Here is a 15,300-nt window from a genome sequence, read left to right on the forward strand (position 1 = left end):
TGCCATATATTAAAAGCTAAACAATAAAATATATATTGCCTTTGCTTTTTGTTAATATTAAAGGTTTTACAATATCCATAATGCATAACGTGTTAAACAAAAAATTACACTTTTTAAATTTAAAATATTTTCAACAGTGAATCAATAGAATGATAAACAAAGTTCATGATTTGTGCCTTGGACAGTTTAAAGCACAGTAAATAATTAGTTTGGGAAAAAATAGAACTATAATTTCTGCTTTTAATTCATATTAGCACCCACAGATCACTCAATATTTTCATTCAGAGAAGCAAAATATACATATACATTTTAAATAATATAGATTTTTTACAGATCATTTTCAATACCTTCCTAAAACATTATATTTACTTAATTGCTATAAGTTTGTTTCTACGCCAAAGTTTAACAATTTTTTCTCTTATCTCTTTGGTTTGTAAGCCATACACTAAAGGATTTAATCCTGGTGGTACAATGTGAAACATTATACTAGCTAGTTTCCTGCTGTCAGAGTATTCAGGAACACGATGGAGAAAAATCATGGTGGCGCAAGAAACAAACATGATTAAATAAACAGCTATGTGAGTGCTGCAGGTTTTTATGGCTTTGTTGTTGAGGGCTTTGTTTTTGCTGGTAATACACACAGTAGCAATCTTAAAATATGTTATAAATACAGACCCAAGTGACAAAGTAAAAACCATAATAGTGTAAATGAGTCCAAACACATTATTTACAGATACATTTTCACATGACAGTTTAAACAGTGAGGCATTGTCACAGAAAGGATTTTCAATTTTATATCTGCAGCGAGAGAGGCGTATTGTGAGGCCTAACATAATAGACACTATAAGCACTGCCAATCCCCAGGCTGATGCTGACAATTTAATCACCATTTTATTTGTCATAATGGATGAATATCGTAATGGATTACATATAGCTACATATCGGTCAAAGGCCATTATTACCAGCACATAGTGGCTTGCTGCTGCAAATATATGCACAAAATAAGCTTGAACAACACAATCAACATATGTAATATATCGACCTGAGGCTTCTTTTAAAATATCCTGTAACAAGCGTGGCAACATGACAGTGGTACCGAGTATATCATTCAGTGGTAGATTACAAAACAGAAAATGCATAGGATGATGCAGATTCTTCTGTGTTGAGATGAGAATTATAAGTATAATGTTACATCCCATTGCAAAGATATAAACTAACAGAAGCAGGATAAAAACAGGATAAGATGACTGAGGTGTAATTTTCAGTCCCTCCACCAGCAGAATGCTGTTTGTAAATGTCAAGTTCTCCATTTGCTGCCACTCACAAAACCTGTAGACAGATTAATAAACAGTCTGTTCAACATCATAATGAACATTTCAGCTCATGCTTCCTATGAGGAACATATAAAGAGCTCAGATGCAAAACCTCTAAAACCCAACATATTTTCTTGTAAATTAGCATTTTGTATCAAACTCTTTATGGATTCTGCCAATAAACCGATATTTCTGAATACTAATTCACATTTAAAAACACACAGTGCTGTACTGTTGCATACTTACACCAGGATGATTCTGTTATTATCAATTTAGTTGGTTTACTGTTTTACAGACTAAATTACTCTGATTGGGTAGTGGCTAAATCAGTATTACATTGGTTTGCTCTTCTCTAAAGAAATCTTTAGATTATTGCCTTATATAAGTTGTTCAAATGTGTTTCTATGATGCTGTTATCAGTCTTAAGGGAAAACGTTAATCATTGTGCTTGTTACCATGATCACAGTTGCTTTTGCCTTTACCACCACAGTGTTTCCCATGGAATTTTGTGAGACTATGGCACTGTATGATGCTAAATGCTAATTAACAAACTGGTGATTTTTGTGTTCAGACTAGTATTGGCATTTCAGTTTCTTTTTATTTCAACTCTTTGAACTGTCACATACTGTATTTTAATGCAGCTGAAAGTCTAATAAGCTGTTATGATTTAAATTTTTTCAGTTTAGTTATCATCTAGCATTCACTTCAAGGTAACTGCTAAAATTGTCTCGGGGTGTAACTCTCGATCCCTGAAAGTACTGTAGGCCAGTGGTTCTCAACTCCAGTCCTTGGGCCCCCCTTCCAGAACATTTTAGATGTCTCCATTTATAAAACACCTGATTCAGTTCATCAGCTTGTTATTGTGTCAATTAAGGAAACCTTTCAAACGCTGAATCCATACTATATAGTAGGCAAAAAGCAGTAGGCCAACAAATAGTATGTTCGAAACCTCAGTATATGTTAACAGCCGGAGTGGGCTACTGAATGCTCCTCCGGCACATTCCAACCTCAAGGAGGTCCCCAAAAGCACCCCAATGAAGCAGGTAAGTAAAATTAAAACAAATTTTATTTAAATTATTTAAAATGCTGTTAAGCAGGGGGGAAGGGAGAGGGGAAATTTAAAAGGTCTCTTGGTCTGTCCTCCACAGACTCTTCGGGAGAAGAGGAGCCAAGTGCCGGGCCAAGCACTACTGAAGAGGGGAGGGAGCCGGGGAGGCGGAGACTCTTCCCTTTGTTTTCTTGAACCCGTGGCGCCCTCCTTTGCTCCTGGAGGCAGAATAACAATAGTTAGTGGATGTAGGGGCTATAAGGCGACTACCTGTTACGTAGCCTTCCAGCCGCTCCACGGCTCCACTCGACCGTGTCGAATCAGGTAAGTATAAGTAGGATCCTTTCCGTGTCCGTAACTCTCTTCCTCTTCTGTTCTCTCTTTCACAGGGCACCGGAGCCACTCCTCTCCGTCCACGGCCCACTGGAGTCCACACTCGTCCCGGGGGCTTACTGCAGTCACACACACACAAGAGACAGATTAGGGAAAACCTCACAGGTTTTACAATGGCAAGGCTGCTGGAAAAACCCCCACTCTGCTTTCTCTTTCAGGGTTCTTCGAGGATGATACTCTACTAGGCCTACGGACGTACCAGGCAGGCGTGGACTTCACTCGGCGTACAGAACTGCATCTACGGTCTCCCAGGTAAGTTTAACTTTACTCACTCTAGGGTGGCTCGGGGGTCAACAGGACAATTCAGGTACGTACGACTTTGACTCAGGCTCGGATATGCTCTGCGGTTCAATGGGCGTGCGGCTCTGTATCGACAAGACAGTTCAAGTTCATATAGCTCTTAGCTCGGGCTCTGACGTGGCTCTGCGGTTCAATGGCCGTGCTGCTCTATATCAATGAACAGTGCAAATACATGTAGCTCTTAGCTCGGGCTTTGATGTGGCTCTGCGGTTCAATAGCGTGCTGCTCTATATCAACGAACATTGCAAATACATGTAGCTCTTAGCTCGGGCTCTGATATGCTCTGCGGTTCAGTGGGCGTACTGCTCTGTATCGACAAGAAAGTTCAAGTTCATATAGCTCTTAGCTCGGCTCTGATGTGGCTCTATGGTTCCGTAGACGTGCTGCTTTGCATCGACAGACATCCAGATACGTATGACTTTTAATTCTAATTCAATGCTTTCTTCAGGTATGTAGGGTCTTTAGCTTTGTTCTTCCTCCCTCACTCTCGACGCATCACAGGCGGGTGTTACAACATAAGTAGGGAAAAGATTGTACGTCACCTGGCCTTGGTCCTCGACGAGCGAGTATGAACGTTACCTCTCCGATGCCATCCAGAGCGGTGGTGAGAAGGCAGATGGGGCTGCGAGATGGTATCTGTAGCAGACCCGCCGGCTTCGCTTCCTCCTCAAGGTCAGGACGGTACCTATACTGATGGAACAGGCAGCCAGGCTCTTCCTCCACCCAGGGCTTACACACACAACAGTTAGTTTGCGCCTTCACAATTCCTCTACTTCCTTTAATTTCCACTTTGATCTCTTCTACAGCATTCAGATCCAGTACTCACACAATCTCAGTCGTTGCTGGACACGCAGGCGGGGGGAATAGACAGGTAAGTCCACGATGATAAACACACCACAGCAGCTCCACAACACACCTCACAACGGTTGACTTGACCTAGGGTCGGTATGAGCAACAGGAGACACGGCACAGCACTGCAAATACTCCAGGTGCACACACGTCAATAATGCACGCTCACACACAGCAATCCACACTTTGGTTAGTGACAATTAAGGTCCATACCTCCACGCTGGGTCAATACACTTCACTGAGAAGGGAGATGTTTACATTCGCGGGCACCGGCGATTTGGACAGATGACACGGGTCCCCGCACAGCGCTCCAGATATCCTGCAAACCACCGGCTCTCCCACGGGCTTCGTTCTCCACGGTAGGGCCACTATACAACAACACACTCCTTGCAAATAGTCACTGTCTGTTCCTCCAATACTTTCAGAATAAATAATAGACCACTGGTACTCACAATCCGATGATAATCATTTCTCTCCTTTTATGTTGTTCTCCTTCCTTTTGCAGTTTCCCACAAAGTCACTCGACTCCCGGACTCTCTGCCAGAGATCGTGCTTCACGGTGGCTTTTACTGCAGATGCATAGACACAAGTGAGAATGTATTGCTTCAATACGAACAGTTTTCTTCCAAACCTGTTTCCAATCACTTGTTTCTCTGTCCTCCAGTGGATCCTCTCTTCAGTTCCTACTCGTCTGCTTCACCACCATAGTACACCGCTTGCCACAATGCCCGCTCCAATATCCACCAACAAGGGAACAAAACAATGAATAACATCCTGTGTTTCACATGCTCTATTTATACTTCCTTTTCCCTTGAATCCTCCAATCAGCGTTCGTCACGCCGACGCTCACAGCTGTCGCTGGTTTCCGCTGATCTCGTTATGTACTTAAGAATCGTCCGAAACCGCCTACTTACCTAAAATATAGTAGGAAAACCGTACGTTAACAGAGTAGTATGTCCGATTCCTCAGTATTCATTAAATTAGTAGGCGAAAAATCCCCGGATACCCTACTGAGTCCGCCCAGATTTGGAAACAAGCATCGGATGGACACTTCTATTCCAGCTTTTCCATGATGCCACGGGAAAGCAAAGCAATCGACATATCGACCAGAGACCATCGGGTGATTTCCATACACACACAGGGCTGTTCCTCAGCACCCTGACTTCACGCACAGACCCAGGATATACCACAAAGTGCTCAGCTGATTTATCAAAATAAAGTTGCAGAATTGTCACAGCTGTGTTGAGATGGCAGTAAATATGTGATAGCTTGTTACAAAAATACATTTGAATAAAGTTTTGTTTTATATGTGTAAGGGTTTTGTCTTGTGTTCTGTTTGGTCTTTTATTTTGATACCATGTCATGTCACACTTCACATTTCACTTCCTGTTTGCCACTATATAACCGGTTCAATCTTAACATCACATGGCGAAGTATTGTAAGTGTAACACTGCATACCAAGCATTCGTTATTGTTTGTTTCCTGTTCCTGTTCCTTTTTATGGTCTGTTTTGTATTCTTGTTCATGGTTTTAACCCCTGCCTGTATCTTCGATTTATGCTTTTGGATTACCCTTTGGATGTGTTTGCCTGCCCTTTTAGGAATTATAAGTAAACTTCTCTGCACATGGATTCGTCTCTCGCTCTCCCTCGCTTTGTGTAAGCAGCCCCTTCGTTACAGAATACTTCGCCTTACCAGAATCCAGTGGAGGATTGTTTATCCCAGCCAGCAACAATGAACACAGCAGTAAGTTTACTACGTCTTCGCCAGGGTAACTGCACCATCGAAGATTATGTTCAAGACTTTTTGAATTTATATTATCTAATGGATTATAATGATGTGCCTCTCATGGACTTAGCATAAATTTCCCTTTGAATGCAATGGTCATTTCATCCAGTGACAGCTGCTTAGATGGACCATACACTGCTGAAAACCGGAGAATTACCAAAAAGCATACATTTATCTGCAAAATTTGATGTGTGCAATGTTTGTTGATTGCAAATTACAAACCCGAGAGGTCACATTTATGGTCCAGTGCGGTCTCATTTAAGCAACTGTGATAACTGGCAACCGGGTTGTTGATATACACTATTGGGTAAATTGGCAGTGGTAGGATCACACAGACCAAAACAAAAACAAACGATCAACCCTGGAAAAGTATATAACTGGCTATAGCATTGTTTTTCAGAGAAATGTGAATGTTAACATGTTTCATACATATCTGCAAAAATATTATAGCTTTTTTATGTTGTACAGTCAAAAATCAGTTACAGTCTGATAAGCTATTCGTGAGATTAAAAATACTTTAAACAGGTTTGCAGAGTTTAGGAGTGATTGACAGCAGTACTTGTTGCTATGAGAAGAAGATTTAAGCACATGAATGTGCTGATGATGTATTTTCGTGATCTTATTAGTTTACACAGTCTGTTGTTATGGATATATAAATGGGTTGATAAATAATAATTTTATTGAAATCTGAAGAAAAATTGACAGTTGCCATATATTAAAAGCTAAACAGTAAAATAGATATTGCCTTTGCGTTTTGTTAATATCCACGCTTTTACAATATGCATAATGCATAACGTGTTAAACAAAACAATTAAACTTTTTAAAGGTAAAATATTTTTCCACCAGTTGAAAATAGGCCAAAGCAGACTGCAGTCTATAGAATGATAAACAAAGTTAATTGTGTGTGTCTTGGACAGTTTAAAGCTGCAGTGTGTACATTTTAGCAGCATCTAGTGGCGAGGTTGCGAATTGCAACCAACGGCTCAGTCTACTGCTCACCCTTCGCTTTTGAAACGCATGGAGAAGCTACAGTAGCCGCCACAGGAAAAACATGTAATCAACTGAGACAACTTAGTAAAAAAGTTTGTCCATTAAGGGCTTCTGTAGAAACATGGTGGCACAAAATGGGGACTTCCATGTAAGGGGACCCTCAGTGTATGTAGATAAAAACATCTAATTCTAAGGTAATAAAAACATAACCGTTCATCATAAAAAGGCCTTTATACACCCCTGGTAATATTGTTTTGTTATATTTCATAAGATTTTATTTTGCATTTCTGTCAAGAGATCCTTCTAAAAATTACACACTGCACCTTTTAAGTAAACAAAATAATTAGTTTGGGGAAAAAATATAACCATAATTTCTGCTTTTGATTCACATTAGCACCACAGATCACTCAATATTTTCATTTAGAGAAGCAAAATATACATGAAATGTTAAATAATATAGATTTTTTACAGATCATTTTCAATTCCTTCCTAAAACATTATATTTACTTAATTGCTATAAGTTTGTTTCTACGCCAAAGTTTAACAAATTTTTCTCTTATCTCTTTGGTTTGTAAGCCATACACTAAAGGATTTAATCCTGGTGGTACAATGTGAAACATTATACTAGCTAGTTTCCTGCTTTCAGAGTATTCAGGAACACGGTGCAGAAATATAAAAGTGGCTCCTGATACAAACATGATTAAATAAACAGCTAAATGAGTGCTGCAGGTTTTTATGGCTTTGCTGTTAAGCGATTTGTTTTTGCTGGTAATGCACACAGTAGCAATCTTAAAATATGTTATAAACATAGACCCAAGTGAGAAAGTAAAAACCATAATAGTACAAATGATTCCAAACACATTATTTACAGATACATTTTCACAGGACAGTTTAAACAGTGAGGCATTGTCACAGAAAGGATTTTCAATTTTATATCTGCAGCGAGAGAGGCGTATTGTGAGGCCTAACATAGTAGACACTATAAGCACTGCCAATCCCCAGGCTGATGCTGACAATTTAATCACCATTTTATTTGTCATAATGGATGAATATCGTAATGGATTACATATAGCTACATATCGGTCAAAGGCCATTATTACCAACACATAGTGGCTTGCTGCTGCAAATATATGCACAAAATAAGCTTGAACAACACACTCCATATATGTAATATATCGATCTGAGGCTTCTTTTAAAATATCCTGTAACAAGCGTGGCAACATGACAGTGGTACCTATTATATCATTCAGTGTTAGATTACAAAACAAAAAATGCATAGGGTGATGCAGATTCTTCTGTGTTGAGATGAGAATTATAAGTATAATGTTACATCCCATTGCAAAAATATAAACTAACAAAAGCAGGATAAAAACAGGATAAGATGACTGAGGTGTAACTTTCAGTCCCTCCACCAGCAGAATGCTGTTTGTGAATGTCAAGTTGTCCATTTGCTGCCACTCACAAAACCTGTAGACAGATTAATAAACAGTCTGTTCAAAATCATAATGAACATTTCAGCTCATGCTTCCTATGAGGAACACATAAAGAGCTCAGATGCAAAACCTCTAAAACCCAACATATTTTCTTGTAAATTAGCATTTTGTATCAAACTCTATGGATTCTGCCCATAAACTGATATTTCTGAATGGGCTAAGGCCCAGATCAAGCAAATTTAAACTGAAAGTATTTGATGAACGTACAATACGTGCCGAGGGCATTCGGTTAATAAGACTATCTATTTTTAATTTGAGCTCCTCATACAGAAAATATATAGCAAAATTCTTAATAAATAAATTTAAATGCTTGCTGTCGGATAATTCATCATAGCTCACACTAATTCACATTTAAAAGCACACAGTGCTGTACTGTTGAATACTTACACCAGGATGATTCTGTTATTATCAATTTAGTTGGTTTACTGTTTTACAGACTAAATTACTCTAATTGGGTAGTGGCTAAATCAGTATTACATTGGTTTGCTCTAATCTAAAGAAATCTTTAGATTCTTGCCTTATATAAGTTGTTCAAATGTGTTTCTAGGATGCTGTTATCAGTCTTAAGGGAAAACGTTAATCATTGTGCTTGTTACCATGATCACAGTTGCTTTTGCCTTTACCACCACAGTGTTTCCCATGGAATTTTGTGAGACTATGGCACTGTATGATGCTAAATGCTAATTAACAAACTGGTGATTTTTGTGTTCAGACTAGTATTGGTATTTCAGATTTATTTTATTTCAACTCTTTGAACTGTAACATACTGTATTTTAATGCAGCTGAAAGTCTAATAAGCTTTTATGATTTACATTGTTCCAGTTTAGTAATCATCTAGCATTCACTTACAGCAAACTGCTAATATTGTGTTGGTTACAGATGTAACTCTCGTTCCCTGGAAGTACTGTAGGCCAGTGGTTCTCAACTCCAGTCCTCGGGCCCCCCTTCCAGAACATTTTAGATGTCTCCATTTATAAAACACCTGATTCAGTTCATCAGCTTGTTTGTGTGTTAATTAAGGAAACCTTTCAAACATTGTGCAAGGAGCCTGTTGAGTGGAATCAGGTGTTTCATATAAGAAGACATTCTAGAAGGGGGGGCCCGAGGACTGGAGTTGAGAACCACTGCTGTAGGGAATGGAGATGTCAAGCCAATAACCAACAAATTGGGAACTCCCTGGAGAGACCAATCTGCCTTTAGTGTAACGAGAGAGAGCCAATGAATATTGCCATACACTATTTGCATCCCACCGGGCGAGTATAAATAGATTACAGGTGGGCTGCATGTTAATGTTTTTGCTGAGGAGCCGAGCGTTAGAGACCCGGGGCCCTCAGAAGTGGTACAGAAACACATCCTCCTACGTAGGTACTTCAGTGGAATGAACAATATGGAATAACTATGTAGGGTTTTATTGCAAGTCTCTGGGGTGACTTCAATGAGACTACACCACACAGAGACACTGCAAGGGAGACAGCTGTCGTTCCAGCCCATGCTGTAAAGAAAAGCATTACACTGATCAAGCATTTTCGAGGGTCTTCTCCTCAAGGAGAACACCAGCCGATAAACAGGTTCTACTTCAAAGTCTAAGCATAAATGTAGTTTCCAGAGGTCCAGACGTGCTAGTCACAGGATGCACAGGACAGACAGACCAATGTGACATGCACACAGTGAGTCCCATCTCAGGACTTGGCTGTGCAGCCAATGTTGAAGCGATCTCATATGGAGCAGCCAGGGCAGTGTTACAGCCGCCGCAGCTACCATATGTTATAGGAGCCTCTGAAATAACTTCAGTGGAACCGCCGTCCTACGTTTGAACGAGTTCAAGCAATTCAACATGGACCGGACACGGTTCTGTGTAAGGTGTGCTGTCTGTGTGACCAAGTCCAGTTCCATACTGATATAAGAGATCTCTAGCACAGGTGCAAGTTTTATCTATCTACGGGGACATCTTAACTGGTTACAGATTGAGAAGTAAGCAGGGAAGCCCTCACTGTGGGAAGCTGACCATCTCAGAGTGGTGATCCAGACTCCAGTACCTGATAAACACCAACAAGAGATTGCAGTCATACTTTAAAAAGCAAAGAGCAGCAACAAGCTGCTTGGCTCTGAAGCGAAAAGCTGAATATGCAACACACCTGCTGTCTATTTATACTCCTTCAGAGGGGTGGGGGTGGCCAGCAGATGCAAATACTGCATGACAATATTCATTGGCTTTTTCTAGTTACACTCAAAGCAGATTGGTCTCTCTACTGAGTTCCAAATTTGTTGGTTATTGATGTGATGTTGAAGTGACCATCTGAAAGAGAACCAGATTTACAACCTTGAAACCATCTGACAAAATAATTTATATAACTTTATTTTATCTCACCAGTGATGGCCGGTAACATCTTTTTCGAGGGTGCACGATGAATTTGAGCCATGAACAGGCAGAAGGTCATACACGGGTAATCCATAAACATAAGACAAAAAACAATAAGGCAGAAACCATAAGGAAAACTAGGGTGTAACACTAACAACGACTGACAACTAGGAAATGAACAAACAGAGTATATATGTAGAACAAGAACCAATAACAAAACAGAAACAATGAGTAACTATGACAACATACAAGGGGGAGGGACGGAGGGCCAGGTCCATGAAGAGCCGGCATGACAGGAAGCCAGGGCAGAGCCGGCAGGGCAGGAAGCCAGGGCAGAGCCGCAGGCAGAACCAGAGACCAGGGTGGAGCCGCATGCGGAACCAGAGACCATAGAAGGACTGGAGACCAGGGTGATGCTGGTGGCAGCAGGTACCTGGATAGAGCTGCCTCGGGTGCGGCGGCTGCCGTCTTTTTAACTGCCTCGGGTGCGGCGACAGACGTCTTGTGAACTGGCTCGGGTGCGGCGGAAGCCGTCTTGTGAACTGGCTCAGGTGCGGCGGCAGCCATCTTGTGAATCAGATACAGGTGCGAGTCTCGGACTAGCCACCATAAGCGTAGCACACACAGGCATCCTTGACCGGCCTGGCTCTCAGGCCTGCGGAGCCTGGTGCCTCACGCCCCCCCAAAAAAACTGTTTAGCCAAGGAGTCCGCCTCTGTTATGCCCACAGTGGAGGAAGGCCTGCTCAATGCCAGGGCTAGTTTAACAAAGTCCTCGAAACTCCAGCCCGGAAAAAGACACTGAGTGACTGGGAAGTGGGTCTGTGGTGCAAGGTGCAAAAAGTCCTGGGTGTGATCCTAAAGGGAGCGACAGCCCTGGCGGAGCATGAGGAGGTGCATAGCAGGTGACCACCCTACTACTGGATCCATGTTGTGCTCAGTCATTCTGTTACGGTTGGTTGATGGCAGGAAAGACAAGGAGTGGATCCAAATGCAGCTAGGTTTATTAAAAGGGTAATCCATAAACATAAGACAAACCAACAAGGCAGAAACCATAAGGAAAACTAGGGTGTAACACTAACAACGACCGACAACTAGGAAATGAACAAAAAGAGTATATATGTAGCAAAAGAACCTATCACAAAACAGAAACATTGAGTAACTATGACAACACACAAGGGGTGAGTCAATGAGTGTCCAAGGTAACAAACAAGGGGCGGAGCTACCAATTAACAAAATGGAACACAGACAGACTAAAACAGGGCAGACACAGACAGGACTCATCACACATAATGCCCAGCCTCCATCAGTGTACAAACTATGTACATATTTACAGATGAACTGTGTTTTCATCTGTTTAAACACTCAAAATAAAAATGTTAACATTTAACACAAACATGGAGTTAAACCATATAAGGGCATGAACAAGCCACTTCAAGACAAACTGTTTTGTGGTTCTCAATGGTCACCCATTGATTTTGACTATGCTCTATTGGTGTTCAGGTTCCCTTACACCAGTGGTTCTCAATTTTAGTTTTCACTCCCCCCCCCAGAACATTTGAGATGTCTCCATTTATAACAACACCTGACCAGTGTATTAATTAAGGAGCCAGATAAGTGAAATCAGGTTTTCTATATAATGACACATCTAAAACATTCTGGGCCACAGGACTGGATTTGAGAACCACTGCCTAACACCATAGGAGAGGCTGAGGAGGATGCACCCATACGCTTATAGTAGCCAGTCTGCTGTTGATGGCAGCTGCCAGTCCTGAGCCTGCTCACAACCTGGTCACCTCTTCTGAACCTTTCTACAACATGGCCACCTCTTCAGAGCCTGTCTACAACATGGTTACTTTCCAAATCCTGTTCACAACATGGCCACTTCTCCAGAGCTTGTCAACAACATACCTGCCACCTTGGTCTCCTTTTTTGACACTGGTTTCCGTGGCCACTTTCAGCTCTTTCCTGGTCTGCAGCACCACCCTGGTTCCCTTGACCAAAGCCAACTACTTCCTGGCCTCCTCTGCCTCCAGCCCTGCTGATACTGCCATGGCCTTCACCTGCTCGGCCATGGTCTCCATACCTCCCTCCAATCCATGGGCTTGGCCCTCCATCCCTCCCCTGTTCTGCTGTCACTTTATTTTTCGGAGACATTTTTCAGTGGTTCCTAAAAATGGGGGCATGAGATGTTGCCAGGAAGGCCCCATTGTTTGATGTTGTTTGGTTTACAGTTTTTCTCGATTTCTAAAACACTATAGCCAGGGTTTATGCATCATTATGAGTCCTTTGTTATTGTCACATTAGTTTGTTAAATAAATGTTGTGATGAACATAAAACTATGCACATTCGTCATTATTTCTGAGTTTGTAACAGCATGTTTACTCTGTCTCTCACAGGCAGAGGACACACTTTGCATGGCTTGATGGTAAGTGTCTTAATACTGTAGAAAAGACTGCTTATGGCTAACTTGTGTAACCTTTTCATGTGCATATAAAATAACTAATAATTATGTTGTTTTGTGTGTTCCAGGTGTTGTGAACTGGAAGAAATTAAACATCGTTAAAAAACATTTATTTTTTTGTAAACATATACGGTGCTGTGTTGATTCCATACATTAGCATATTCACGAGCTTAAATGTTTCTTCTCACAGCACTGCTGTCAGTCCATCCTAAACTGTGCCAACATGGTATATTTAATCTTACAAATAGTTTAGCCAATGTTTTAATAAGAAGTTTAAACTTTAACTCAGAGTTGATTTACCCTGAGATGGTAAACTCTGTGTTCCTGTCAGGAATTGCAGAACACGAACCCAGGCGCAGACAATAATGGAAAAACACTGAACTTTTATTAATAAAACAAGAAAACAAAACCCACGAGGGAGTAAAAGGTAACACAAACAAGATTTATTAAACACTGACTAGACTTACAACAAAATGAAACCCAGGACACTACTAGACTAATATAAATGTACAAAAACTTGACTAGGATTTAACAACAGGACAAAGTACTCACAGGTAGATTAGACAATTGATGAGTAAAGAACACCAAACACACTGACATTAAATAGGAGAACTAATGAGGGGAACAGGTGAAAAGAATAACAGGTAAGGGATAGGGTGAAAAGTGATGGGACAAGGAAAACACGTGGCCTGATAGTAAATAATCCATAGCCACGTGTTCCCACACGAAACATGGTACTGTCAGAACCCTGTCACAATGAACTAGATGTAATACAAGACAAGATCCTGACAGTACCCCCCCTCCCTTAAGGAGCTGCTACCAGACGCTCCTCAGGGGAACACTAAACATGGAACATAACAACCTGCATACAAGACAGAACCCAATAAAACATATCAAATAATAACAATGGCAAACAATGAATAACAATTAATGGGTTGGGACTATAAAAATAACAAACAAGGGAGGGGGGGTGGGGGAATAACAGAGTTCATGGGTGGTGGTCCAGACTGGGTGGGAGGGGCGTGAGTTTTTGATCCCGGGGTATGGCCGAGGGTGGAGTCCGGACTGACTTGACGGGTTTCTTGGGGGAGGCAACACAGGGAGGGACAACCGACGGGAACCAGACTGGGTTAAAGGGCTGAAGGGGGACAGGGGTTAACACAGGGGGAGCTGCGGCCGGTAGCGGAAAAGAGACATGGACAATAGCGAGGGGCGCTGTGGCTGGCTGGAGAGCTGAGACAGATGATGCTGCAGCTGTAAGCGCTGACGGCTGTGGCTGCGCTGGCGGCTGTGGCTGCGGTGCAGAGACAGGGATCTCTGCAGCTAGCTGGGGAGTCAACTCAGACCCAGGAGAAGACGGAGGACAGTGACAGGCTTAGTGCAGGACCCCTCAGATGCCGAATCCCACGAGTCCTTCCACTCCCGTTTCCCCGCAGGATGGCGACCTGAGCTGAGTCTTCAGGGGCTAAAACGGGGAGCGCCGAGCCCTCCAGCGTCATCACTCCTACGACTTGACCCTCCGGGATAGATGGCAAAGGGACTGGGGTTGCGGCCTCGGCTGAGACCCTGGGCTGAGGTCGATTCATGGTATAGTTCATCATTTCAATTAAGCCCAGGGATCTCAGCATCCTAAGCTTGCTGGGTCTGAGGGGTTCATTGAGGCCACTATTAAAAATTGTCTTGAGTTTCGCCTGGTTAAACCTAGTCTTCTCCATAGCCCACAAAAACTCCTCCACAAAGACGCTGCTCCATCTTCTCCTCTGACGACAACTGAACAAGGAATGAGCCCAACGGGCTCTGTCTGCTGGGTTCTGCTTTGGCTCATCCATCTGTCAGGAACTGCAGAACACAAACCCAGGCGCAGACAATAATGGAAAACACTGAACTTTTATTAATAAAAAATTTCAAAATTCACGAGGGGGTAAAAGATAACATAAACAATATTAAATAAACACTGACTAGACTAGACTTACAAAAAAATGAAACACAGGACACTAACTAGACTAATATAAATGTACAAAAACTTGACTAGGATTTAACAACATGACAAAGTACTCACAGGTAGATTAGACAATGGATGAGCAAAGAACACCAAACACACTGACATGAAATAGGAGAACTAATGAGGGGAACAGGTGAAAAGAATAACAGGTAAGGGATCGGGTGAAAAGTGACGGGACAAGGAAAACACGTAGCCTGATAGTAAATAATACATAGCCACGTGTTCCCACACAAAACATGGTACTGTCAGACCCCTGTCACAATGAACTAGATGTAATACAAAACAAGATCCTGACAGGATCCTG

At 41.8% G+C, this 15,300-nt stretch overlaps 2 protein-coding genes across 2 annotated transcripts; both read right to left on the reverse strand.

Annotated features, from left to right (window-relative positions):
- Nucleotides 1-296: 296 nt before the first annotated feature.
- Nucleotides 297-1,491, reverse strand: LOC129424458 (olfactory receptor 8G17-like). The gene has a single exon (XM_055181131.2). It carries the CDS (start codon nucleotides 1,308-1,310, stop codon nucleotides 366-368), a length of 945 nt encoding a protein of 314 aa, XP_055037106.1. The 5' UTR covers nucleotides 1,311-1,491; the 3' UTR covers nucleotides 297-365.
- A 5,692-nt stretch (nucleotides 1,492-7,183) lies between these two features.
- Nucleotides 7,184-8,311, reverse strand: LOC129423270 (olfactory receptor 8U9-like). The gene is made up of 2 exons (XM_055179523.2): nucleotides 7,781-8,311; nucleotides 7,184-7,651 (listed from the first exon to the last, which is right to left on the reverse strand). Exons 1-2 carry the CDS (start codon nucleotides 8,126-8,128, stop codon nucleotides 7,184-7,186), a joined length of 816 nt encoding a protein of 271 aa, XP_055035498.1. The 5' UTR covers nucleotides 8,129-8,311.
- Between the last annotated feature and the right edge of the window lie 6,989 nt (nucleotides 8,312-15,300).

The sequence above is a fragment of the Misgurnus anguillicaudatus genome, chromosome 9 (assembly GCF_027580225.2).
Source record: "Misgurnus anguillicaudatus chromosome 9, ASM2758022v2, whole genome shotgun sequence".
Taxonomy (NCBI): Eukaryota; Metazoa; Chordata; class Actinopteri; order Cypriniformes; family Cobitidae; genus Misgurnus; species Misgurnus anguillicaudatus.